This window comes from Ochlerotatus camptorhynchus, unplaced genomic scaffold (assembly GCF_037179485.1).
Source record: "Ochlerotatus camptorhynchus isolate MF236.1 unplaced genomic scaffold, CSIRO-AGI_Acam_v1.1 ptg000209l, whole genome shotgun sequence".
Lineage (NCBI taxonomy): Eukaryota > Metazoa > Arthropoda > Insecta > Diptera > Culicidae > Ochlerotatus > Ochlerotatus camptorhynchus.
This window is the reverse complement of record NW_027040699.1, coordinates 3,222,501-3,249,645: the sequence shown is the minus strand read 5'-3', so window position 1 is coordinate 3,249,645 and position 27,145 is coordinate 3,222,501. Positions and strand designations below refer to the sequence as shown.

Here is a 27,145-nt window from a genome sequence, read left to right as displayed (position 1 = left end):
CATCATCAGTTGTAGCTGCTGTGTTGTTCCGGGTGGACAACTACCAACTTACTACTCCACGAGACAAGAAGCAAGTCTCTGCAAACTGCACCAGTAGCATCATGCGGTACATTGTCAGATGCAAAACGGTTCCGTTGTTCAGCGCTGCTGGCTGGGAGTCCTCCGTTCCGAGTGATCGAGGAGATTGTTTTCGAAACAGGCGACATGGAAACGAGCTGTTGCTAATAGCTCCATTCGCATTTTGGTTGATGTCATCGTTGGGTGGCGTCGGCGTCGGCGTCGGCGACGGTCGTCATCAGTTGGACGCACGGAATGGCGATTGCGGTAGAGAATACATTTTGCATTTCGGTTGTTCCGAGTGTCAGCAATGCGAAACGAACGTACTGCTGTTTAGTTGTCAGCTAGAGGATGGGTTTTATTCTTTATTGAACACCATTTTTCCTGATTTGGCACGGATAAGGAAATTTTTAGGTTTCCTAATTTAGTTGTGGACCAGTTTTGGTTGGAGAATTTAGTCAATATCTGATTTTTACATAGTCATGTAACATTTATTATGTTGATGTCACAAGCCTGTTTAACAAAACAAATTTCTAAAAAATGAAGTGATTCGATCTAGATATTGATTCCCAGAGAAAACTGCACGAGTATGTTACATATCCCAGTGGGATGCCCATTTGACCCCTTCAAAACGACCCACCGCAAAGCCATACTCTTACATGAATTAAATGAGAAAGCCTTCCGTGGCAGCATGTGTCATAATTAATTGAACATATTTCAATTTATCTTTCCAACCCACACCGGTCGGTTGCTGGTGGCGCAATAGAACGGCAATATCTCCAAGAGCCTTTCTGTTAGTCCACACAGCACAGGCAAGTCCCCGCAGAGCGAGCGCCATCGAATAATAATTAACATTCTTCCGTGACGCCGTCCTCAAACCGGGACAGCCAACCCCTCAGAATGACCCGCTTCTTCTGCTTCCAAGTGGTGAACAAACAACATCAACACCACCCACCCATTGGTCGAAAGTCTCCTCAAACATGCTTAATATATTGGCACAAAGTGTGCTGTTACTGTACTAGACTCAACACAGCACAACCATGGTCTACTCTCCTGAAGCAACAGCGCCGTGTAGCAGAAAATTTCCGGGCACTAGAAGTGGTAAGAGCAAACACACACAAACACACACACAGCTGACTGCTGACTGGTGGAGCAAATAAAAACTTGCACTAATTACTGTTCGCATAACATCATTTTTCACTGGAATGACGTCGTCGTGGTCGGGAATGTGGAGAATGGGGGTTTCAACAGTCTCGGCTCGGGCATATGTAGGTCCGCCCGTATCCAGTGCACACAATGGGGGTCCACCACTTTCTACGAGATGCAAAAGGTCATCGGATGCGCGCGTGTGAAATACCGTTTACTGGTGAATTCGTTCTAATTAGTTTTCCTTGCAATGTGGTAGTTTTTCCGCCTGAACCTATACTCCACTTTGAGGTTTGGAAATTTGTGTTTTTGTCAAAGTGCCACACTTACCGCATAGAGTGCTAACGAGTGCTCCATCAGGGCGCTGCAGCACCCGAGGAAGGAGAAGATCATGACCAGCGCACCGGTACCGATCAGGATGTACACGCCGATGTAGTACTGGTAGATGTCCAGCAGGGCAACCCACTCGTCGAAGCCCGGCTCGGCTCGGATGTAGATCGTGAAGGCGAACAGCCCAGCGCCGATGATCTGTAATTGAGAATAATTCAGTAAAATCGTTAGACGAAGAACAAGAAGATTCATGGATTGAAGGTCCTGGAGTGCAATCACTCAAATAAGTAGAGATCATGTTTGTGGCCAGCTGTAAATTTACAGTATGGTTTAGGAAGCTTTAAGATTTTCGAGTGTGTTCTGAGTAATTCCAATGTAATGGAGTCATAATCTATTTTGACACATTTCTAGCGTTTCTAACTACGAAGATCGATTCTTTTCATCGATATTTACCTTGCATTTTTTACGTAGACTACGTCTTAAGGGAAGCTACTGGGGGTAAATCGAAAATCTAAAATTGCGACCGTCACGAAAAGGTGTAAGGTTTTGAACGCTTATAACTTTTTCATTTATAGATGAAATTAAAATCTAAATAACAAATCGATAGAAAATAACTCTCATAATCTGCGCTACAATAAATTTCATTAAAAACTGTTGAAAATGTGCAAATAAAAAGTGATAATTGTTTCACTTTTTTTCATGAAATAAACATTCTTCCCAAACCCAGTCCTCATAATCGAGTACCATTTGGGTGCACATCGTGCTGATTGAATCTGAAAAGTTATAAAACAGCGCTGCTTTTGTGCCTCAACTCATGGCACGATTCTCTGCTTGATCGTCAAGCAGTTCAGTTCGGTGTTAGCTCGCTCTTCGAGTTGTTCGAAAAGTTCGTGGCAATAGTGTTCGCGCTCTCTCTTTCGCGGTTTTTTGTATGTGCGCGCCCCGAAATGGGGAAGCATCGTTCGCGAAGCCCGGTGAAGGACAAGAACCCCGGCGAAGGAAGTTCGGGTGTACCTACATCCAACAGGTTTGCTGTTCTCCCCATGGATGGGAATATCCAGCCAGCTGTGACGGCAAAACGCAGCAAGAAGAAGAAGAAGAAGAAGAATCGGGGCCAGTCCGATGGCACGATTGGTCGCGACGATGTCTCTGCGACGAACGGACATTTCCGTGACTCTGCTGATAAAGAAAATGCTGCCAACATGAGCGCGGCAAGAGTGAAGCTACCTCCGCTGGTAGTGAAAAATGCCCATTTTAACGAGCTCATCGTAGATCTGGCATCGCTGGGCGTCAAAGCCGAATTCAAGTTGGGCAGAGTCGGCAGCAAGTCATACGAAAGCGGAGTATGACTTGGTCATCGCTCACCTGAGGACTTCCAAGGTGGAATTCTTCACCCACGACATCTCCGGTGTAAAACCGTTCAAGGTCGTCATCAGGGGCCTGCCAAATTTTGACCCAAAGTTTATCCCACATGAAATCAGGAACCGGTACAAGCTGGCCCCAAGCGCCGTCTATCGGATGACAAGAAAGGACGAAAATGTGAAGGCGTATCCGGACTGCCTTTTCCTGGCACACTTCCAGAAGGAATCGGTGATGCTCAACGCTTTGAAAGCCATCCGCTCCATCAATTCCATCATCGTCCGCTGGGAGCCATATCGGGCGGTCATCGCGATATAACTCAGTGCCAATGGTGTCTGAACTTTGGACACGGCACCCGAAACTGCAACATTAAGCCACGCTGTGGCAATTGTGCTCAAAACCACGCCACCTCCGAATGTGCTGCGGATGAAGCTGTGGCGTCCAAATGCGCCAACTGTGGTGGATCCGACAAGCAGTTCCCTAAACGCGAGGATTTCAAGCGCATCTGAAAACAGGCGTCCACCAGCATTCAACCCGGACGAAGGAAGGATAAGGCACCAGCTTTCAGGGTGGAGGACTTTCCGCCTCTTCATGGATAAAAGAATTCACGGTGCGATCCACCCCCCCCCCCCACTCACGAAACGTCTGGATCTTCTGATGGACAAAGCTCTCCATCCCCCCTGGATTCTGGAGACAACCAACAGCTCAAACAAATAATCTCGATCTGTTCTCAGCGGATGAACTGATGGAGATTTTTGTCAACATGACCGATGCTCTACATAAGTGGCGCAATAAGCCCGAACAGATCCAAGTGCTCGGTAAGCTCATCATCCTCTATGGTATCTAAACCGCTAACCATCGCTACCTGGAACGCTTGCTCTGTAAGAGCTAAGCAGATTGAGCTTGCCGACTTCCTCCGCAAGCATAGCATCGACCGGGGTCTTCTAACCTAGACCCATCTAAAGTCCGGTGACAGCTTCTCTGGTTGCCTGACCACAACATTATCCGGCTTGATCGCACCAGCTCCAGGGGGGGGGGGGGGTGGTATAGCGGTCATGGTCAGAAAGGGAATCAAGTTCTGCACTCTGCCCCACATCCGCACTTCTATCATCGAGGCCGCTAGTGTGGAGGTGGAATCACCAACTGGAAACGTCCGGTTTATCGCTGTTTACTGCCCACGTTAATGTACTGCAAGCAACGGACTAGGAATCCAAATCAAGAACGATCTAACCGCCATTCCCGTACTAGCTCCCGATTCATCGTTGGGGGCGACCTGAATGCCCGCCATGAACTACCAGCGGAACCGGAACGGTTTCTATTGTTCGACTACGCACAACATGGACTGTACACTGTGCAGTTTCCAGACGAACCAACTTTTATCTCTCCGGCGGGAAATCCCTCCATCCTGTATTTTTGACGTTGGATAACGTCTTTCGGCAATATACGGGGTACAAAATTGAAAACAGTCATTTTGGATGCGTTACGGAAAATTAAAAGATTTTGAACGATAATAACTCAACCGTCTCTCGATAGATTTACGAGATAATGGCATCAATCGATTGGAAATATTTCTAGCAATTTGCTGAATGTTTCAAAACTATTGATTTAATTCTGTAAACTATTGAAAAATGGTAAAAAGTAAACCATTGTCTAAAGATGGTGAAAATCGATTGATTTTTTTTTATATTCTTATACTTTCTCCAACCGAGACATCAGATGCGAGTATCTGACACCTCTGATATTTTCTGTTCTACTATATAAGCGTCCAACAAGGTCGCCCGTTCCATCATTGGGAACGTCAAGCAGTACAGTTCGGTCTTTGCTCGCTCTGTCGAGTTGTTCTAAAGTTTCTAGTTTGTTCCAAACATTCGCAGTTTAATCGCGTCGTCAGTAGTGTCAGTCGCTTCGTGTGATGGGAAGACAGCGCTCCCGGAGCAGGCTTAGAGAGAAAACGGAGAAGAAGGACAGCGGTGAGGGTAGCTTGAGTGTACCTATTTCGAATAGGTACGCTACTCTTCCCACCGATGTAGGGAATCCCACCTCAGCCACGGTGAAGCGGTCTAAGAAGAGGAAGAAAAATCAAGGCCAGTCCGATGGTGCGAGTGGACGGGACGATGCCACCGCGACGAACGGAATTCTTCACGCACGACATCCCCGGTGAGAAGCCCTTCAAGGTAGTCATCAGGGGTCTACCAAACTTCGACCCCAAGATGGTCGAAGCTGAAATCAACCGGTACAAGCTTGCCCCAATCGCTGTCTTCCGAATGACAAGGAGAGACGAAAACGTGAAGACGTACCCGGATTGTCTTTTCCTGGTGCACTTCCAGAAAGGGACGGTGACGCTCAATGCGCTACAAGCCATCCGATCGATCTACTCCATCATCGTACGGTGGGAGCCATACCGTGGCGGCCATCGTGACGTAACGCAGTGTCAGAGGTGCCTCAATTTTGGACACGGTACCCGCAACTGCAACATCAAGCCACGCTGCAGCAACTGCGCTCAAGAACACGCCACTTCCAACTGCCCTGCGGATGGAGCCGTGGCGATAAAATGCGCTAACTGTGGTGGTGCACATCATGGTTCCGACAGACAGTGCTCCAAACGCGAGGACTTCAAAAGCATCCGAAAGCAGGCGTCAAGCAACAATCAACCAGGACGCAAGAAGGACAAAACCTCAGCATTCAGGACGGAGGATTTTCCGCCTCTTCGTGCTCCCCAGCAAAGGCAAGCGAATTCGCGGGTGCAACCCGCCCCCCCTCAAGAAGCTTCCGGTGATTCTGCTGGCCAAAGCTCTCCATCTCCCCTGGATTCTGGAGACAACCAACAGCGCAAAACAACAACCCCGATCTGTTCTCAGCGGATGAGCTGATGGAAATTTTCGTCAACATGTCCGGTGCTCTTCGTAAGTGCCGCAATAAGCCCGAACAGATCCAGGTGCTCGGTAAGTTCATCATCCAGTATGGCGTCTAAACCGCTAACTATCATCACCTGGAATGCTTGCTCTGTAAGAGCAAAAGAGATTGAGCTTGCCGACTTCCTCCGCAAGCACAGCATCGACGTGGGTCTTCTAACCGAGACCCACCTCAAGTCCGGCGACAGCTTCTGGTTGCCTGACCACAACATTATTCGGCTTGATCGCACCAGCTCCAGGGGGGGTGGTGTTGCGGTCGTCGTCAAGAAAGGAATAAAATACCACACTCTGTCCCATATCCGCACCTCTATCATCGAGGCCCTTGGTGTGGAGGTGGAGTCGTCGATTGAATACGTCAAGTTCATCGCCGTCTACTGCCCTCGACAGTGTGCCGCCAGCAGCGGACTAGCGGCTAAATTCAAGTAAGACCTGTCCACCATCACCCGTACCGGTTCCCGATTCGTTGTTGGAGGAGATCTGAATGCTCGCCATGAGGCCTGGCGGAACTACCAGCAGAACCAGAACGGTCGTCTGCTGTTCGACCACTCGCAGCATGGGCTGTACTCCGTTTGGTTCTCGGACGAGCCTACATTCATCTCACCGGCAGGCAACCCATCGACGCTAGACCTGTTTCTTTCAAATACCGACTTGTCCAAGCCGGTAGCCTTAAACGAACTCAGCTCCGACCATCAACCGGTGGTGGCTGAACTGGGCTGCAACGTGGCTCCTGCTTCAAGTCTGCGCAAGGACTACCATCGCGTTAACTGGGTCCAGTTTGGACGCGTGGTAGACAGGCACATCATCGACAACCCGCCGCTTGACTCCGTGGAGGACATCGACCGAGCGTTGGAAGGACTCCAGCAAGCCATAACCGTGGCTGACGAGGCGTGCGTCCGACGAGTTCCTGTGAGGGGTAAGTTTAGTGCCATTGATTCCCACACCCAACTCTTAATTCGCCTGAGAAATGTTCGTAGACGCCAGTTTCAGAGGACTGGAGATCTAGCGAGGAAACGTGAAATGGCCAATCTGAACAAGGAGATTGCTTCCAGAATGATCTCACTCCGGAACGAAAGTTTCGGGTGGCTTGTCCAGAATCTGGACGACCGCTCCAGACCATTCTGGAAAGTTGCCAAGGTCTTAAAGACGCACCCTAAACCCATTCCACCACTCAAAGATGAAAATGATGACGATCGGCTCATAATCACCCCTCAGGAGAAAGCAAATGCGATTGGTGAGCATATTGCCAAATCGCACTTGCTTGGCTCCAACATCCAAAGTCCGCTCGAAGTTCAGGTTGAGCAATGCGTACTCAACCTTGATTCCTCCCCTTGTGCCATCCCTCCGGAGGATAGAATCACAGTGGAACAGATTTGCTCAGCGCTGAAATGCACCAAAAACATGAAGGCCCCCGGGTTTGACGGAATATTCAACCTAGTGTTGAAAAATCTCAGCATGAAGGTTCACTCTCTGCTGGCTGCTGTCTTCAACAGATGCTTGAAACTGCACTACTTTCCAAGTATCTGGAAGACAGCGAAAATCATACCAATCCGCAAACCCGGGAAGGACCCAACGCTAGCTTCAAGCTACAGACCAATCAGCCTCCTTTCAGCGCTGAGCAAATTGTTCGAGAAACTCATTCTCAATCGTTTGCTCAAGTTTGTCGAGGAAAATAACATTCTCCTTCCGGAACAGTTCGGGTTCAGGAAGGGGCACTCCACAAATCATCAGCTAGTACGAGTGATGAATAACATCCGAAGTAACAAAACTGTATCCAAGTTCACAGCCATGGCCTTGTTAGACGTTGAGAAAGCGTTTGATAATATCTGGCACAATGGGCTTGTATTCAAGCTTTGTAACTTCAACTTTCCATTACATCTGGTTAAAATCACCCGTAGTTACCTCCAGCAAAGGTCGTTTAAGGTATCGTTGAATGGTTGTCTTTCCGACACGTTTTCCATCCCAGCAGGAGTCCCGCAAGGCAGTCTGCTGGGCCCCTTGCTTTACAGCATTTACACTTTCGACATTCCTCCCCTCGGAGACGGATGTGTGTTTTTCCTGTTCGCAGATGATACCGCAATAGCCGTCAAAGGAAGGATGCCTCGCGAAATAACGAACTAACTTCATCGATGCCTTAATGTCATTGCTGATTATGCCACCACGTGGAAAATTAAAATCAATGCCTCCAAAACTCAAAAAATCATGTTCCTCCATCGGCAATCGCCCAAACTAAAACCGGCTCTCTCTTGTACTGTAATCATGGATGGCACAAGGGTTGAGTGGTCTGCCGAAGTAACCTATCTCGGGATGTTGTTCGATGAAAAGCTCCTCTTCGCATGTAGAAAAAACAGTAGTCAAGTGTTCCGCCTTGGTTAGTTGTCTGTATCCGCTGATTTGCCGCAGATCCCGCCTCTCAAGGGTGAACAAACTGGCCGTCTACAAACAAATCATAGCACCTGCGATCCTCTACGCAGCTCCGGTGTGGGAATCATGTGCACAGACTCACAGGAACAAAATTCAGGTCGCTCAGAATAGAGTGCTGAGGATGGTACTTGATCGTCCTTTCGACACTAGAATAACAAATTTACACGAAGAGGCAGGCATTGCCAAAATAGATTCCAAAATTAACGAAATTAAGACTAAATTTGCACAAAAATGTATTTTATCAGAACATGCTTTGGTAAGCGATTTGTATATAGTAGAGTAGTTGTAGGTTAGTTGTAGTTGTAAATAGGAGTTATAAGTAGTCTCCTTTTTCAAATTTAAAACAAACCAATCCAACCTAGGTGGTTATACTCTAAAACAAGCCTGATAGGACTAGGAACTGAAATTAATAATAATTGAAATTCAAAAGAACTAAAGTTGAAAAGATGCATCTGTGTCACTTGATAAGTTATACATGTAAATCACACAAATTCAAGCCGTTCGATTTCAAAATTCTCCAAGTAGGAGGGACTTACACACTAAGATTATTTTACAGATTTCTGTAAAATTTTATCGAAATCTCAACAGCTGAACGTTCGGTAAACAATTTTACAGTTTTCCTGTAATTATTTACAGATATCTGTGACAAATTCACAGATATTTGTGAAAAATTACAGGAAATCTGCAAAACTGTTTACCGAACGTTCAGCTGTTGAGATTTCGGTAAAATTTTACAGATTTCTGTAAAAATTTCTAAGTGTGTACAATGCTTATCTCTTAGCATAAATTGAGGTACCGTCGAATTTTTTCAGTGCTAGGTACTGAAATTCGACAGTGTGCGTTCAAAAGGGCCTCCTTGCAATTATCGATTCTCTTCATCGATTTTCTCTATAAATTGCTACAGATAAGCGAAACAATTCAAGCTGAACATTGCTTTAGGTACTAATTAACATTGACTTCGTCGACTTTCTCCTGGAAGAAGTAGAACGCGAAGAAGTAGTAGCGAAATTCACATCAAAGATTGAATAATTGCGTAGTAAATCAGTTTGGCACGGCATTTGTGACCAGCATACCCCTTCCGGTCGTACGAAACAGGTCAAAAATAGTCCATATCCGCAGATAAAATTTTTTGTTTTGAATTTCTGTATGGCAAAATAGTGAACTTTTCGTGAACATTACGGCAAAGAACTCACCAACACTGGGAGAGTTCCTGCCCACCTGTCTTAAAAACATCTCGCTCCGTAATCGAACTAGGCATGTCATGCTGGCCGGCGATTTCAATTGCGTGCTTCGTGCATGCAATACGAGTAGCCCGAACATGAGCCCTGCCCTTAGATCAGCTGTGCAACACTTGCAGCTTCACGACGTGTGGGAAAAACTGTGTCCACGCGAGACAGGATTCACGTACGTCAATCGGAACGCACAATCACGTCTCGATCGCATCTACGTGAGCGGTGAACTGCGACAACACCTTCGAGCCTCATTTACCGACCACAAAGCGTTGACACTCCGAATTTGCCTTCTCCATCTTGGACAGGAGCCTGGCCGTGGGTTCTGGTCTCTTCGGCCTCACCTTCTGACCGACGAAAACGTTGCGGAGTTCCAAAACCAGTGGCAATTTTGGACCCAGCAACGCAGAAATTATGGCTCGTGGATTCAATGGTGGCTTACATACGTTAAGCCTAAAATAAAAAGCTTCTTCAAGTGGAAATCTCGAAGAATTCCATAACGAACATCAACATCTCTATACGGAACTACGGCAAGCGTATGACGGCTATTACCAGCACCCAGAAATGTTGACCACCATTAACAGGCTGAAGGGCGAGATGTTGGCGCTTCAACGAAATGTCTCACAAACATTCATGCGAATCAACGAAACTCATGTGGCGGGAGAACCCATGTCTATATTTCAACTGGGGGAAAGACGAAGGAGGAAAACCATCATCACGCAGCTGAAGACAGAGCAGCACGAAACTATTGCCGACCCACAAGCGATCGAAACGCACATGGTCAATTACTTCTCGACCCTCTACTCGGAAGAAATAAGGGAAAATATCGAAAACAGCTTCGTTTGCGAAAGAGTCGTTCCATCCAACGACCCACTAAATGAAGCCTGCATAAGCGAGATCACCACGGAAGAAATTGTGCATGCAAACCAGAGCAAGCGCACCGAAGAAGTCTCCAGGCTACGATGGAGTTTTACCACCGTATGTTCGGTGTCATCCACCGAGAGCTTAATCTGCTGCTAAATGAAGCACTCCGGTAACTGCGTTTGTGGAAGGCATCATCGTGCTGGTAAAGAAAAAGAGTAATGACAACACGACCCAATCGTATCGTCCGATCTCGCTTCTCAACAGCGACTATAAGCTCTTCTCCCGCATCCTCAAAACCAGACTGGAGCGAGTGATGAGAATCCACAATATTTTGAGCAACGGACAGAAATGTTCGAACTCAGAGCGAAACATTTTCCAAGCCACTCTGGCCCTCAAAAATCGCATAGCCAGTCTCCGTCATCATCGTCGTGCAGGGATGCTGGTCAGTTTTGACCTAGATCATGCGTTCGATTGGGTGCGGCACTCGTTTCTATACGATACCATGTGCTCGCTCGGACTCAACCCAGAACTCATCGCTCTACTCTCGTGTATTGCTTGCCGATCTACATCTCGTCTGCTAATCAATGGACATCTCTCCCGTTCGCTCGAGATCCAACGGTACGGCAAGGAGACCCGTTATCCATGCATCTCTTCGTGCTGTACCTCCATGTACAGACTCGAACAAGCGTGAGGAAACGATCTGCTGGTAGCGTATGCGGATGACATCAGCGTAATTGTAACATCGGCTGAGCAAATCGAAGTGATGAATGGACTGTTCACCCGCTTTGAGATTGACGCCGGCGCAAAATTAAATTTCCAAAAAACTGTTGCCATCAACGTAGCATTCTGTGAAGGAAACGAAATCAACACCCACTGGCTTCAAACAGCCAAGGTGGTCAAAATCTTGGGTGTTGTTTTCGCAAACTCTATACGGTTAATGACAACGACAAACTGGAATGCGCTTGTGGGGAAGTTCGTGCATCAAATGTGGCTGCAATCGCTGCGCAAGCTGACACTGCATCAGAAGGTGATCATGCTAAATACATTTGGCACATCCAAGGTTTGGTATCTTTCGTCCATACTGCCACCGTTTGGTGTACACACTGCGAAAATCACATCAACGATGGGTGCCTTCCTTTGGAGAGGAATGATCGCCCGCGTACCGATGATGCAGCTAACTCGGGGCAGAGAAAATCGAGCCCTGAAGCTTCAACTTCCAGCGCTGAAGTGTAAGTCACTCGCAATAAATCGACACCTGCAGGAGATCGATTCCCTTCCCTGTTATACATAGATCCCTTCTCTTCCATGATAATCCCCGCCCAGCAATATCAATAGACCTTCCCGACGTCAAGGTAATCTTGTCATTCCCCTCCAAATTCAAAATAACCCCTCTGCTGATCAAATCCATCAGCATTTCGTCAAGCAAACTGAACGACCAAAGGTGGAACAAAACAATCCGGGAAACGACTGGCCACGTACGTGGCGGAACATTGCAGTAAAGCAGCTGTCTTCAACAAAGCGATCAAAACTCTACCTGTTCGTGAATGGAAAAATCGAGCACCGTAAACTACTGTTCGTGATGCAGAGAGTACCGGACGAAAACTGCACACATTGTGGCAATCACACGACTGAAACTCTTCTGCATAAATTTTGTGCTTGTGCTCGTGTCAGCCCGGCTTGGACGGTTCTACAGCAGAGGATAGAAGCCATAATGAATGGATGGAGACGGCTCTCTTTTGAAGACTTTGTGAGACCTGCCCTAGCAGGAGTAGACAGAAGAAGGCACGCGGAAGTGCTCAGTGTTTTTATTAAATACATCTGCTTTGTTTGTGAATGTGACGAAAGAATTGATGTAGACGCACTCAAATTTCATCTCGATTTAGAATAGCAAATTATAATTACTGTTATCAAACAAACTGACAAATAAAACCAACTTGTTTAACAAAAAAAAAATCCGGTTGGTCTTCAAACTGCTGCTGCTATTTACGGGCCTTGCGTTTTGGGTAGTAATTCATCTGGTCTCCCTCCGCCTTACATTGGAAGCTGTTATCCTTATTTTCCGAATAGAATATATTTCCTTTCGATTGAGAAAATTTAGCGAGGAAGGAATCTCCTTTTGCACATCCATGTAAACACTTCGCACTCCTGTGAACATATCGAGGCCCAATGCAACAGGTGGCAGATCATACACTCGCACGTGTTGAACGTTGCCCTCGGCAAGCGAAATTCGTACATTCACTGCCTTTCCATTAGCACTAATCGAGCTCGATGCACAAATGAGATCAAAATATCAAATGAAAGGTAATTAAAAATACTTTTTTTTTTAAATAATGATATAATCAAAATGAGATCTTGTATAGAAAAACATTACCCATCATAGTGTATACGACAGATGACGGCAGTTTACAATGATAAATGTTCAATGTGTTGTGTCTGTTTGTCTGTGATATAACATTGTTAGGATAAAATCAAAATATTGAGAAATATAACGCATCACTTTCAGAAATACTTTACTTCGCAACCAATGAACGGCCATATGAGTACCCAAGTTACCATATAGTCGCAATATAGCTTGTATATTCTTAATTGGCTTGAGTATCGTTAGTTGGGGAATCTGACGAAACTGTCACTTCTTGAAACTGAACGCTTTCACATTTCTTTCATTCTCTTTTCGCACACGGAGCGCTCGGTGGTCCAGCGACTTTGAACGTGAGCCTCGTCCCAGATCACCATGGCAATACAGTGACAGATGGTGGACATGAAACCGACCACACCAACCAGCGAGGAAGCAGTAAACATCGAACTAGGAACGGAAATTAGTAGTATTAAATCAACCAGTGGTCCTATTTTGATACCCACTTTTGATAATTGAAGACTATCATGCTCCAAAAAAATGTAATTGATAAAAATGTCCTGAGAAAATGGAACATCTAGCAGGCTATGATATTTTTTCTTACATGGAGTCCTTACTCCAAAAAATGTGTAAAAAATACAATAGGGATGGGTTGCATTAAATTGTGAAGCATAAGAAATATTTGCTCAGCTAAAAGTATGAGAAATGCACATTTATCAAAAATCTCATCGGGACTTCCTCTAAATCACGTTTTTCAATGTTGTTATTTTGTAACATCCATGTTTATCATTTGTAGGGTGAGCCCCCAGGTAGGGTGGGGCTTATTTTTCAAAATCTTTTGGGGACACGTTTTCTCATGTGGAAAATGATAACTAGGGCCAAATGAACAACATATCCAAAAATGAGCGTTTTTCGTTAAGATTTAGAGGTGGCGCCAGAGGCTTAAGACCAATGTATCGAACGAAGCTGATTTTCGAACAAGTCTAGTGCGTCTTTAAGTAAACACGTGATTTTGTTAACCTAAAGGGCAAAAATTGTCCGTTTGGCGATATCTTTAACCATTTTCGAGATATACGGCATAGCAGGTTTGGACTTACACCCACGAATATGATCTAGCGCAAACAGTATTATTGGCAGTGCTAGATGCAGTGAGCGTAGGAGTACGATACAGATCGAGCGAGAACGCGAGAGTGTGTGTGAGAGAGAGAGAGAGAATGATTAAATCTCGTTGAACAATTCAAATGGTCCTATCTGCTTTGATCGATTCTCTTCATCGACTATATCTTTTGATAACCCCTGCTAAGCAAACAGATTTCGCGCTAATTTTACAACATAGTTTGATAAAGGAGATTGTTATCTAGCATCCAAAACGTCAAATATAATAGGGAAAACTTTTACAGCTGAGTTATTAACGGAAGAGAATCGATCAATGCAGATAGGACATTTTGAAATGTTTATCTAGAAATGTGTTCATTATATTTGTGTTAAATTTTAAAATCCAATTCTCGAATATGACCTCACTATGACGAATCGTGAAATTCATGATTATAATCGTAATGTAACTCAAAACGAAGAAAGTTTCCAGAATCTTATTGTAAACGTTAACTTCCACAAGAAAATCCTAACTGACTTGAAGAAAAATACTATTGTTGATAAGTATTCGTCATAGTGAGGTCATATTCGAGAATTGGATTTTATGGATTAATACATTTTCAAACAATTATATTGAACACATTTAATTAATCATTCTCTCTCTCTCTCTTATCTCGCTCCTTCTCTCTCACTCTCATCTCTCGCTTTCTCTCTCACTCTCTTCTCTTGCTCTCTGTCTCACTCTCACGTTCTCGCTCGATCTGTATCGTACTCCTACGCTCACTGCATCTAGCACTGCCAAGAATACTGTTTGCGCTAGATCATATTCGTGGGTGTAAGTCCAAACCTGCTATGTCGTATATCTCGAAAATGGTTAAAGATATCGCCAAACGAACTAAACACGTGTTTACTTAAAGACGCACTAGACTTGTTCGAAAATCAGCTCCGTTAGATACATTGGTCTTAGGCCTCTGCCGCCACCTCTAAATCTTAACGAAAAACGCTCATTTTTAGATATGTTGTTCATTTGGCCCTAGTAATCATTTTCCACGTGAGAAAACGTGTCCCCAAAAGATTTTGAAAAATAAGCCCCACCCTAGCCCCCAGGTTTCCAAACAAAGTGTTATTTGGGCCACCCTTCTATCCATGTTTCGAAACATGGAGAGAGCAGTGGAAAAAGCACAATTCTAATAATCTGAACGTTCATGGTTCGAGTCCAGTCGGAAACTTTTTTTCTATGTTTTTCGATATAATTCATTCCAAATTTGTCGGTCTCCATCGTCTAGCTTTGTATGTCACATCCTCTGTTCATTAGGTCTCCACTATCATCCTGCGATGATGAATTTCTCATTATTGTAAGCAAATGTTACATTACCCGTTTGGGTGTAGTACAAAACGTACCGATCGGCGGAGGCCTGGATTAGTGTGCAGGAAAAAAGCTGTTCAAAGGGTTCAGTTCTGTGGATGATTTTCAAGCTGCCTCCATGGTACAATACTACCGAGGTACGCAGAATTTCGAATGTTGTGACTTAAGAACAAATGTGCTTCAAAATAGTTATCGATTTCAGGAAAAAAAAAACAATGCAATCTACAATTGCATCGATCAATGCCCTTTATAATTAGATACAATTTAGTTTTAGCTTTTAGTTTTGAGCTAACCATTGTTATACTGAAACGCAGGTATAGAAAACCAATTTAAAAAATGAATTGCTGAGGCAGAAAAATGTAAACACACTCTGATGTATATCCTAACAAATAACGTTGGAAAGTTTCTGTAGTAGAGGAAGCATCTAGGTTAGAAACATGACTGAGAGAGTAACACAAAAATGAATTCACTCAAGCGCGCTGTTATATCTTCCGAGCCATGTTAAATTGCAAACAAAAATGTACGTTCTGAATTGCTCCCTAAATTTGGAACAGTTATGCAGCTCAATTCTGGACCATTGTTTAATGCTTAGAAAAGAAAGCTTCGTAATAAGAAACTAAATTCTAACTGGCCAATTCGAACAGGAAAGTACGCCCCCGGGAGTGATTTACAACGAATCGAACCAAAGTTGAGCAAACGAAGCGGGCCTCGGAAAGATTGATTCATTCGCTTCTCGCTTCCACCACCTATCAACCATCACTCGAACACGTGGTGGCGTTGTAAAGGTGCGAAAGATGTGGAGCACTTTACTGTTCGAAACTTCCCGGAGCCAAAGTGGGAATGAGCAAAGTTTTCCTCCGGAAATTGATTGAATCTCGTGATTAGGTTGCAAGTTTACTGCTATCCAATGAATAACTTAATCTCTTCGCTCAACTTCCGTACGTCTTGATCAGTCATGTTCTTCGTTTAAATGAAAAAAAAAGGAAATCATCCAGGTGCAGCATTAGCGAAAGAAGAAAAAAAAATATGCATAAAGATAGTCCGACAGGAAAACAACCACAATATCGCTATCGTGTGGTGCAAAAAGCGAACAAAACGAATGTAATTTCTCAAAGCGTCTCACACGAACAGAAGCAGCGATGCTATCTCCAGACGTAAATGGCGAAAAATCCCCTGATGCAATTCTTTTTCCACTCTCCCGGGGCCGTGTTTTGACTTTCGTCGAGAAAATCGAATGCAAATGCGCCATCACCACGTCACTTGCCACAGTGCACAAAGGAGGGAAAATGGTTAAATTGCACACAAACACACACACACATACATACACAGATACACACCAGGGAAACGATCCAAATTGTGCATCATTTGTTTGAAAGCACAAGAAAATGCTCACTTCACGCTGATTTACATAAAACGTTGCAACATTACGTATTCAAGAGAGGGTTGGGTCTGATTGTAGCTTTGAAGCAGGATGGGATCGGAGGGGGTGGGGCCGAAGAACCGATTCCTGCCAGATGGACACGATTGTGGGGCAAAAGCTTGACTTGGCTTTCCTACCACCTCCAACAACGGTGATAAATTGTGCTGTGTGCTGATTTATATCTTGGTGGAATTGATGTCGGAGTCGCTTGATGATTGAAATTACTCTGATTGCATATTCAAGTGCTGCTTAATACAGGTAAAAAGAACGATACATGGATTCGGTCCTGAAATGTTAGAGACTTTATCTTAAATTCAGCGTTCGATTTGCGCCCACTGTGGTTCGTCTTGATCGAGCGATTTTGAATTCGCTTTCGGTACCGATCGGTACTAGGCATATGTCCACCATCTGACACTCTCCAAATGCCGGAAAATGTGGCATTTTTCCGCCACGCGTCAGAAAGAAAATTCACGCCAACCCAACCAACCGACCGACCATAGCAGACATGGCTGAAAAATAACACTTCCAACCATCATGCAATATTCTGACGTCGGCATCCGTGAGCTGTTGGCAGTGCGGGATAACAAAAAAAAAGTGTTATTTATGAGCTTTTATTACAAACACAGACACTCGCAGTGTGAGGCGACAACTGGACTAGAAGCGGGAGACATATGCGAAAAAAATGAATCCTGACAGGGCAGTTAGTGCTGGACCCAGCGCCAGCTTGGTTGGGTTTTTCGGTGGTCACGAGCTGAAGCGCGTCAGATATGGCCGGCGGTTTATGCCGGAAAGCGATGGGAAATAAAAATTTAATTGAACGTTCCACTTTTTTGTATGCCTTGGATTTTATGTTTTCAAAAGGGAAACCAATTTGTGGTCGAAATTGACTAATATTCGAGCAATTTTTCAAGTCATGTCGGTGTGATGTTTCGGTGTTAGTGTCTTCCTCAAACGCTTTGGCTAACTGAACGTTGCTGTCGAATATCCTTAGAGATCATAAGGGCCAGTGCGATTTTCCTACCTTAAATTACATAGAGCATGAAATTGTGTTGTCTTGCTTTATCCAAGCTCGTACCATTTTTGAAAAAGTATACAGTGTTTGTACCGTGCCCAGGAAAGTTCTAACCCCCATGACATCACTGAAAATCGTAGAAAGTGAGGTTACTCACTGAGCAGTAAAATGTTCTTCAAAAATCTGCTCGAATATGACGAAAAACGAATAAAAAATCCCAATCAGTACCTGAGTCTATTTCAACTCAAAATTGCATTGCATTTTGTTGCGCCATTGAACACTGTAGAGGTACCCGTTAAACCAATTAAAAGTGAGCGCCGTTTAAATGCAATTTTAGCTATTCAAATTAAACGGGGTTCTACGGTATTCAAAAAGTTATTCCTGAAAAATCAAGGAAACATTTTCTCACTCACTGAGTAACCCAAATTTTTCAATTTTGAGTCAAATTCGACTCAATTTTGTGTTACTCATATTGGCCGTATACTAGTATACAGCCTTTCCATAGCAAAACGAAAAAGTGGTTCTCAAAATTTCGTAAACATTGGTAGTTTTGTTCCTTGTCGCAAAATTTTCGATCCGTATTTTTTTATTTTGTCATTAAAGTGATCATTTCCATATTAGGGTGGTCCGAATTTTTTTTTTTCGAAAATGACTTTTTTATTTCAAAAATTCAAAACTTTTCAACCACTTAGCCGATTTCTGAAGATCCAAAGATCGAAATTTTAAAATGAAAGGTAATTAAACATATTTTTTTTTGAAAAAAAATATAAAGATATTTAAAAATTGAGATTTTGTTTTAAAAAACATTGATTGTATTTGTTTTTTTTTATGGTTTTCATGGTTTGTAGATAAAGGCCGCAATATGCTTATATAATTTTCCTTGAAAATTAAGTTTTTTTTACACATTATATCACAACATCAGCGATCTGTTTTTTTTTTCGTTTTTGAGTTATATTTTTTTTAAGTTATCAAGTTATGGGTTTACGCTCAATACTCCTATGCGACTAGACGATCATGCGTCGTGACCATGTTGCAGTCGCTATAAATCGATGGAGACGCATGGTAGTCTAGTTGCATAGGAGTATTGAGCGAAAACCCAAAACTTGATAACTTGGCGTGACTTTCTACCAGCGATTTCACAAAACTGGACCAACTAATTTCTATTTTGTATTAAACGCACAAATGTTGGCTATTTTCTCTATGTTCTAGAAGAAATCCCAAAATAATGCTTTATTTAAAAGTTCGAGTGGTATTAAACGTCATTTTAACTGCTCGACTGAAGTGGTTAATTTATATTTTGATCTTTGAAAGTTATGAATTATGGTTTGAATGTTATGAATTAGTGAAAAAAGTATTTTTTGACCACTTTCACATGGAAATGGTTAGCCTAATAAAAAAAAAATTGCGTGTCGAATATTTTTCGATAAGGACCAAAACTACCTACTCATACACTTAAAAGACATCAAACTTTCCTTATATTCAATGTGTAAGGTAAGGTTCTACAAAGGATCAATAATTTGTTTACTTCTTCTTTTTGAAATATTCTTCGATCATCATTTTCTAAATGTATGGGTAAAATTCATTGGAAGTGCATGTCCCCACGCCAAAACTGCCCATGTTTCATAAATTTCAACTGGTATGGAGAGGAAAATTTAACCCTCTCTTTTCTTCCTTCATTTCAATACAACAGCAAATGTGATGTCACACTATCTAGTGCATAAGTATGTAGCAGACAAAATGTTCACACTGCCAGACTTCGCTGTATGCAAGTTTGTTTACACCCCTGAGCGGGAAAGCCAATACCAGGATACGTGCACTGCTGCCATCAACCCTGTTAGTGTTGAATTCAATCTGCTGTGGCTTTTTAAATTGGACCGGTAAAATTCCTAGAATGGTCGTTTTTGTTTTATTTACTCAGTTTCTGATATTTTTCACCATTAAATACATCCACTCATCTATATTAATGAGTCAAACTTCACAATTGCTTGTTTTAATAAACTTAAATCCTTTGCTAGAGGCAATACATCTGGCAACGCTTTTTCAATGATACTTTCTACGATTGCCGGCAAAGCAGTAAAGTTGAAGTGGTTTTTTTGGTGTTCAATTTTGTTCACCAAGAGTTTTGAGTAGCAGTTATTTCGAAAAACACAAGGAAGTAAATACAGTGCATATGTTTTACCCAGGAAGTTTTCGTTCTAAAATCATGAAATACAAATGTTAAATTTTTGTATTAATAATATGAGAATGTATGTGTAAACCAATGATGATGATTGAAGAATATTTCAAAAAGAAGACGAATACACATTTAATTACCCTTTGGATAACCTTAAGGAATATTGAGAAAATTTGTAATTTTCTACTATTTTGAGAGACATCCTACTCAAGTTTGAGTTAGTTTCATCGGCCGTATTCAACGTCTAACGATGTAACAACCACCACATCCACAGATGAACTGAATCAATACATACAGGTACGGACAATACATACATAACTTCATAATTGGCTTCTCTCTCTCTCTCTGTTCTTTCGAGAGCAAGCAAGCAAGAACTTCATTGGTTCATTGCGGCCAACAAGTTTACTAATGGTTTATTGCTATAATTTTTATGAAAAACAAATCTTACGTCCAATATGATTTAAATGGTGTGAAAAGAATTAAAATACATCAACAACTGGTCAAGTTATAAGCGTTGAAAACCTGACACTATTTCGTCACAAAACTTTTTTATTAGCACCCCAGTATAGTCGACAAGGACGTAGTCCTGTGTGTGTATGTGTGTGTGTGTATTCACTGGCCGGCAGTGGTATTATGGAAGAAATTTGCTTACAACAATCCTTGATGTTATAATTTGAAGCAAGTTTAGTCCGGGAGTTAGAAAGCGATAGCTCTACTGCAGATTCAGCAACCCATTTCAGAATGCCTGGTAATTCACGTCCATTCCGAGGTTACTTTCACATACAATAAAGCCCGCATGTAAACACTACAGTTATCATATGAATAATGGTACTGCAAACACACTTCCAGATTTCGAAATGTGATGTTTCGACATCTGGCGCGTATTTAGTAATATATGGAAATATGCATTTATGATTGATTATAAATAAGATTGATCTCACCAAATTCTGCCTCGTGGTAATCGAAAAAATCTTCCGCGTTGTTTTACAACCCAACACGACATTTTGAATTTGCACCGAATTTTTGCTTGACACCTCATTCGCGTGCATCCTCCGGAAGGCAGAACGCCAGCCCAAGAAAAGAAAAAAATACCCGGTAAAACTCTTCTTGGGAGGGAGGCAAAGCACCAAAAACAAACGAAATGAAAAACTGACCGACGCGACATCACAGCGACACAGCTACTCGAAACAAATTCTTGTCCCAGATTTTTCACTTTAATTACAATATCACTTTTATTACAATATCGTGATAGATCTTAATTTACACTTATCCACACGCGAAAACTAATTATTGTTTGATTTGCTAAAATTAAAAAATATGCGAAAAACAGATGAAATCAGTGCCAGCGAAAACAAAACCAACCGTTCGCGGGCAAAGCCTACTGCGTTTTTCCTAGTCGACAAAGACGTAGTCCTATGACAATATACGCGATCTAAAATGGCTGAATTGTTTAAAAAATTTAAATTTATCTCAAAAACAAAGAATAATGCAAAGGTTTACGCCAATCGGAGATGGTCGAGCTTTTCCTATTCGTCATTCTCTATGATTTGGAATGCTCTGGAAAAATGCAGTGTTTTCAGACGAGTTTTTGAAATGGTCACTTCCATAGGACCAGGTCGAGACCCAGGTAACAGTTATAGCAAATGATTTAGATTAGTTTGTAGCATTCTAGGGCATCTTCCACACAATGGTTATGTCTTGGTTCTTTCGTTTTCAGTACAAAAAATTGAAAAAAAAATGTGTAAACAAAAGTTTTAAAATTTTAGCAATATTTGTTCTTGCATATATTTGTACATTTTTTAAGTGACCAACTCAGCGGCGCCGGTGGCGTAGCATTGATTCAATGTTGGTTGGAAATGCTATCTAACATGAAGTTTTGGTGTGATAATTTATTAGCTAGATAAAGATCTTAGAAGAGGGTACGTAGATATTATTTTGAACGCAACAACAACCATACTGATTTCTCTCTGAGATGACTACGTTGGTCATGACGAGAGGAGCAACACAATAGTTCGGTTAAGAAGAATTGCATTATAACACACCATCGACTGGCTTTAGGTAGTGATGAAACGTCGCTAGATCTATTCCACAGCCGCATGCAGTATTTGAGCAAAGGCAGACGCTCACTTTTTGCCTGTAGATTTGAAGACATACTTCAAATCTCCTCGTACATCGTACGGGTTAGGAAAAGAGTGTGCGTTTGACTTGTACTGTCGCATTAATGGCCTTTCGCTCATTTTCAACTGCTATTCAATTTTCATACTGCCGTAATCTAACGGAACTATCTACCTTTCCTCTTCTAAGACCATTCTCTAGCTAATAAATTATCACACTAAAGCTTCATGTTAGATAGCATTTCCAACCAACTCTGAAAATCGCAAACTTCGCGTATGAAGTAACGTAAGTGACCAACTCGGCGGCGCCTTCCGAGTGCTCGGTTGACCAGCGACTTTAGAAGCGACCCTCCTCTCAGATGGAAGTGCAAAACATTTGGGAAGTAACACAACAATTGCTGTTAGATATTTTTGAAGTCAGCGACAGATGGTGGATATGACGATCCAGCGGAGGTGCCGGGCAAATGTGTTATATGCTAGAGAAATGACCAAGCAAAAACTTGATCATATTTTGTCGTGGAGTGTTGTGGTTTTGAGATACACGATTACTGTGAAGGGATCGTTTTTGCTTACTACATAACTTCATATAAACTCATAAATTCATTGGGTAGGGATGGGACCATCAGGGTGTGGCCTGATTGAAGCGATTTGGATGGGCAGAGTAGAACTGCCAACTCCCTGTTGTTAACATTTCGTGAATTGAAGGTGAGCTCTTCTCCCCACTCATTGGGACATCCTCTCGTATGACGGCTTGTTCTGTACCGGGTTGGAACATTTTTATCGTTGGAAGGAGATTCTTCTTGCTCCCGTGGATCATGAGGCAACGATTAATTCGTGGCGGAAAATTTGCCGTGTTTTAAATGCATGCTGGCGCGCTCAAACCAATGCGGCGAGTCGACGTTGTTCGCGCCAACGTTTCTTTTGCGTTCGCTTTCGATTCCCTGTCTGCAGACTGTTTTTGCCGCCGAAGAAGCACGGTTTTTATTTTTGTGTGCTGGTGTTGTAGTACCGAAAACGGTAACCGATTTGGTCAAACTCAGCGCCAAATGAAAGGTCGTTGGCCAATTAAACCCTATTGAATGGTTTTGGAATCACACAAACTACAACTGTTTTTTTTTTTTTCCAAGATGTCTGAACTTGTAAATTTCATTTACTGTTCCCTGAAATTTGACCACGATCTCAGACCATCATTAGAATTTCTACAATATTCCCATCTTTAAAACTCCCTAAATCCCCCCCAAAAACCTCAAAATTCTATCAAAACTTCTACGAAGTACCATGAATTTCTTCAAAATTCCTTGCTCTGCAATGAATGTTTGCGAACTTTTTCGAATTTAAATGGAATTCGCTCAACTTGTACAAAGATCGGTAAACTGCTATAAACTCACTGCCTTTCAAAGAAGCTTCCCGAGGAGAAATCTAAGGGATTTGTGAGATTAGTTGACCATCCTCGATTTGTACAATTGCATATGCTAAATCTAAAGAATAGGGGAAATGGCTCTTATGTTGGCCTATGAATCTAAGATTGGGCCCATCGCTAAAAATCTGCTATTTATCAATTTTATCTAGATGAACGCGTCATTGGGACGGTACTAATGGATATTTTTGGTCGCTATTGAAAAGTGATTTGATTGTTGAATTGATGTATGGGCCCAAATTAGGGGCACTTAGGCCGACATTACATCCATTTCCCCTATGTTAGTAGAACTACATTTATTTTTTAAGGAGATTTTAGAAGCTGTTATTTGATGTCCAAGGGAAGGGGAAAATTCAAAGCGAATTTAAATTATTTTTTTTTTCAGTTCTGAGCATAATAAAAATGAATTTCTTAGGAGTATAACAAATGAATTCAAAGGTGAGTTTCGTAGGAGCAGCATTTAGCAGAACTTAAATTCTTCTGAAATATCGGGAGAATGCTAAGACCGAACTTAAAGTAAGTTGTCAATGGACTGTCCGAGAGTTCGAAGAAAATCTTCGAGAAAATCTTAAAAGCTACCAGCATGCTTAGAAATTACCCTTAATACCCAAGACTTCAGTATGACCCCTGGTATGATCATTGTTCTGGGAATATTCAACAGCTCACACGCAACATATATGAAGTTCTTCAAATTCTCTGCAGTTCTGCGAAATTCCTTGATATTCTGTACATAATCTTTCGCAAATTCCTCGGAAGATATTTCTTCAATCTTCAACTTGAATTTGATTGATGATCTACGAACTTTCCTGAAGTTCTGTGAGCTTCCCTGATGTTTTGCAAATTTTTCTCTGATAATCTATCAACATTGCTGAAGCTCTGTGAGCCTCTCTGAAATTCTGTAAAGTTTTTGATGATCCTCGAATTTTCCTGCAGTTCTGCAAATTTCTCTGAGGCTATGCGGACTTCCCTGATGTTCGGTCTATGAACATTCCTGAAGTTCTGCATTTTTTTCTGATGATGTGCATTCCAGGGGAAGTGAAGTTTTGAAATTTTTTCTCTTAAAATTGACGAACTTTCTTTAAAATTCTATTAACTTCCGTGATCACCAGTGGTGAGTACGTTGCAAAGTACGTAAGGTTGACTAAATCAAAAACGGGTCAGGGCTGTCAACAATTAATAAATTGTTGTAGGCAGATCTAATGGCAGATTTCCGACATTTTCCTCTGCTTGTAAAGAAACTAGCAAAAGAGCCTCTTGGTCATCTGTCGACGAATTTCTTGCTCACGATCGCTACGACGCTGCAAAAAAAAAAAACGTCCGCTCCGGTGTGGATACCTGCGCGAATTTCACTAAGTTCAAAATGGCGCACTTTGAAGTTGTGCACAGGCGGTTTTTGCGCAGTGAGTTTAAAATTAGTTTTCAGAAGTGAAGCAGTTACGTAATGACCTGGATGGCTAAAAATATCAGCAGCTAGTTGGTAAGTGCGTTGGTATAAATGAATACAGAATTATCATTTTCATAATATTATTCCAGCCAGAGATGAAAGTCTCTTTAATAAATGAAGATAAAGATAAGATAATATTCTTCCTGGACGAAACAATTTATATATAAAGCATTCATAGGGAATTCATTCGTTTCTTCCTAAATGGGTAACGGTTACTCAGTTGACAAATGTCATAATCTGTGTAACCGTTACCCAGTTTCCTCCATAGACACGTTTACTCAAATTTGAGTAAAAGCATGTTTACTCATTTTTGAGTAACTTCCCTTTTGGCTGGACTGAGTGATTTTCGACTCAAAAATGAGTAGCCTCAAAATAGCGTGTAAGGTGCAAATCAGATAGGATTTACCCTTTGTATGTATTAGTATGCTTAAGTGATTTGAACTTATGTATGGGTTATGGTGCAAGGATACCAATACATACACTAAATTCGTGTTTATATTCAAAAAGGTGGGAAGTATTGTAATTGCGCAGATTTTAATTTAACTATAAGATTTTCTGAAAATCTAATGGCAAGTTTTCAGATTCAGATTCAGATTCAAAACAAACTGATATATGAAAGGGTTAATGCGGGAATTACAACAGGGATTATGGGGAGAGGGAAGCCTAGAATCTTCTTTTGTTCGTATTTGTTTTCTTATTTCTCAGATTGATGACAAATCTTGAAATAGTATTACGAAATTAATGGAAGCATTTTGTTTTTATACATTAATGTTAGAATAGACACATCACTACATCTTAAGTATTCGGTTGCTAAATCTAGAAGTTGTGTAGAAGTAATTTTTGCAATTTTGTGCTCGTTGCCGCGGATTTTATCGTGTTTTACCAATAGCTGGGTTATTGCCCAACCTTGTGACGCAGTACATAAGGTTGGAAAATGCTGTGAAATATATTAAAATAAGCAATGAAACTAAACATTGCATTTTTGGAGTGTATTTGTGTAGTGTTGTGAGAGGGTGTGCATTGGGTTTGGTTAATGTTTGGTTAATCAAATGACAGTGCACCTACATTAAAAGGTAAGTGTTTTAAGTTTTTGTTAATGGTACTTCCAACTATCACAAAGTGCCGCAATCCTTGCAAAATTTAGTAATTACAGTATTGATTATCAAACACTTAGAAGCTCACAAAAATGAGCTTGTTTAATAATTTATTTCATAAAGTTCAACCGAGTTAACTTTACAGAGCCGAGGATTCTTGCTCACTAAACAATACATCTTAAAACTATAGTCAAAAGGTACAACACAATAAACATTTTTTCTTCCGCTATCCAATAAGGCTCCTCCTCCAGAACGGGAGCCACTTCCAGTGGTTTAATTGTATGGCAGATTCGCCAACGGGGTTCAAAGCACTTCCATTGCAGCAATGGACGCAAAACGTGGTCAGCACTCATACATTCATCATGAACCGGTGGCTTTCCAAAGTCGACGACGCATCGACTAAAAGAACTTTTTTGCGTTTTTGGTAAATTAAATTCAACCAGGTATCGTACTTGATCAATTTAAACGATGTGGACAGTCCACTGTCTAATGGCTGTGCCCTACAACAATGAGTGGTATCTTTTACATCCATACATACATACAAATATGAATGATTGCCCATAGAGTTCTCTACCACCGTTAGTATTAGAGAGCAGTTTCACTAATACATGCGTTTTACTGGTTGAAATAAAAAAAATCCGCTGTCAAGTCGAACACTTTGACAGCTGATTTCGTGGTTGAAAATAATAAACAAATCGATTATACACGGCTACACGAGCAAAGTTGTATTAGTGAGATCTTGCAGCGAGAAGTCAATATCAAACTGCACATGTTCGTCACTGTCAATTGACATGATACCCCTTGAAGATCATTTCTATTTCGAGTGAGTGACGAAGGCTGTTATGTCAATATCGTGGTGTATGGTAAAAATTTTGCACTGCTGCTAAAAATTCTTCATTTGTATATTCGCCGAGATTGCAGAACATTTTTTTTTTTTTAGAATCATCATCAAATGAGCAAATTTGAAAGATTATTAAATCCAACCAGCTGTAGTACAATTTCACCACCCAAAATTACCAAATAAAACACTGCGCACAAACAATCACCCAGCGGGTATCCATTTTACGACCATCCGGGATCGTAAAAGCTTCGGAACGAAACAAAAAACTTCATCCTTCCCGCAGCCCGAGATGAAAGCCAATTGGAGCAAATCAAGTGAAAAAATACGCAATTTTTCCCCAAATGATACCCATTCATTGCGTTGTTCGTCGTTCCGCGATTGTCTCGATTTTGATGGATTTATTCCAACATTCATCCTACATTGGCACACTCACAACAACGAATAAAGAACGTAGAAAAAAAATCCTTCGTCTTCGTCCTCGCTTGACGCCATAAATCTTTG

At 41.9% G+C, this 27,145-nt stretch overlaps 1 protein-coding gene across 1 annotated transcript in view; it reads right to left on the bottom strand.

Annotated features, from left to right (window-relative positions):
* The window catches only part of Tsp2A (tetraspanin 2A), a 179,910-nt gene that overhangs the window by 91,846 nt on the left and 60,919 nt on the right, over positions 1-27,145 (bottom strand). Inside the window, exon 2 of the mRNA XM_065224307.1 lies at positions 1,534-1,731. Within this exon, the coding sequence (XP_065080379.1) occupies positions 1,534-1,731 (198 nt within the window). The remainder of the gene's footprint in view (positions 1-1,533; positions 1,732-27,145) is intronic.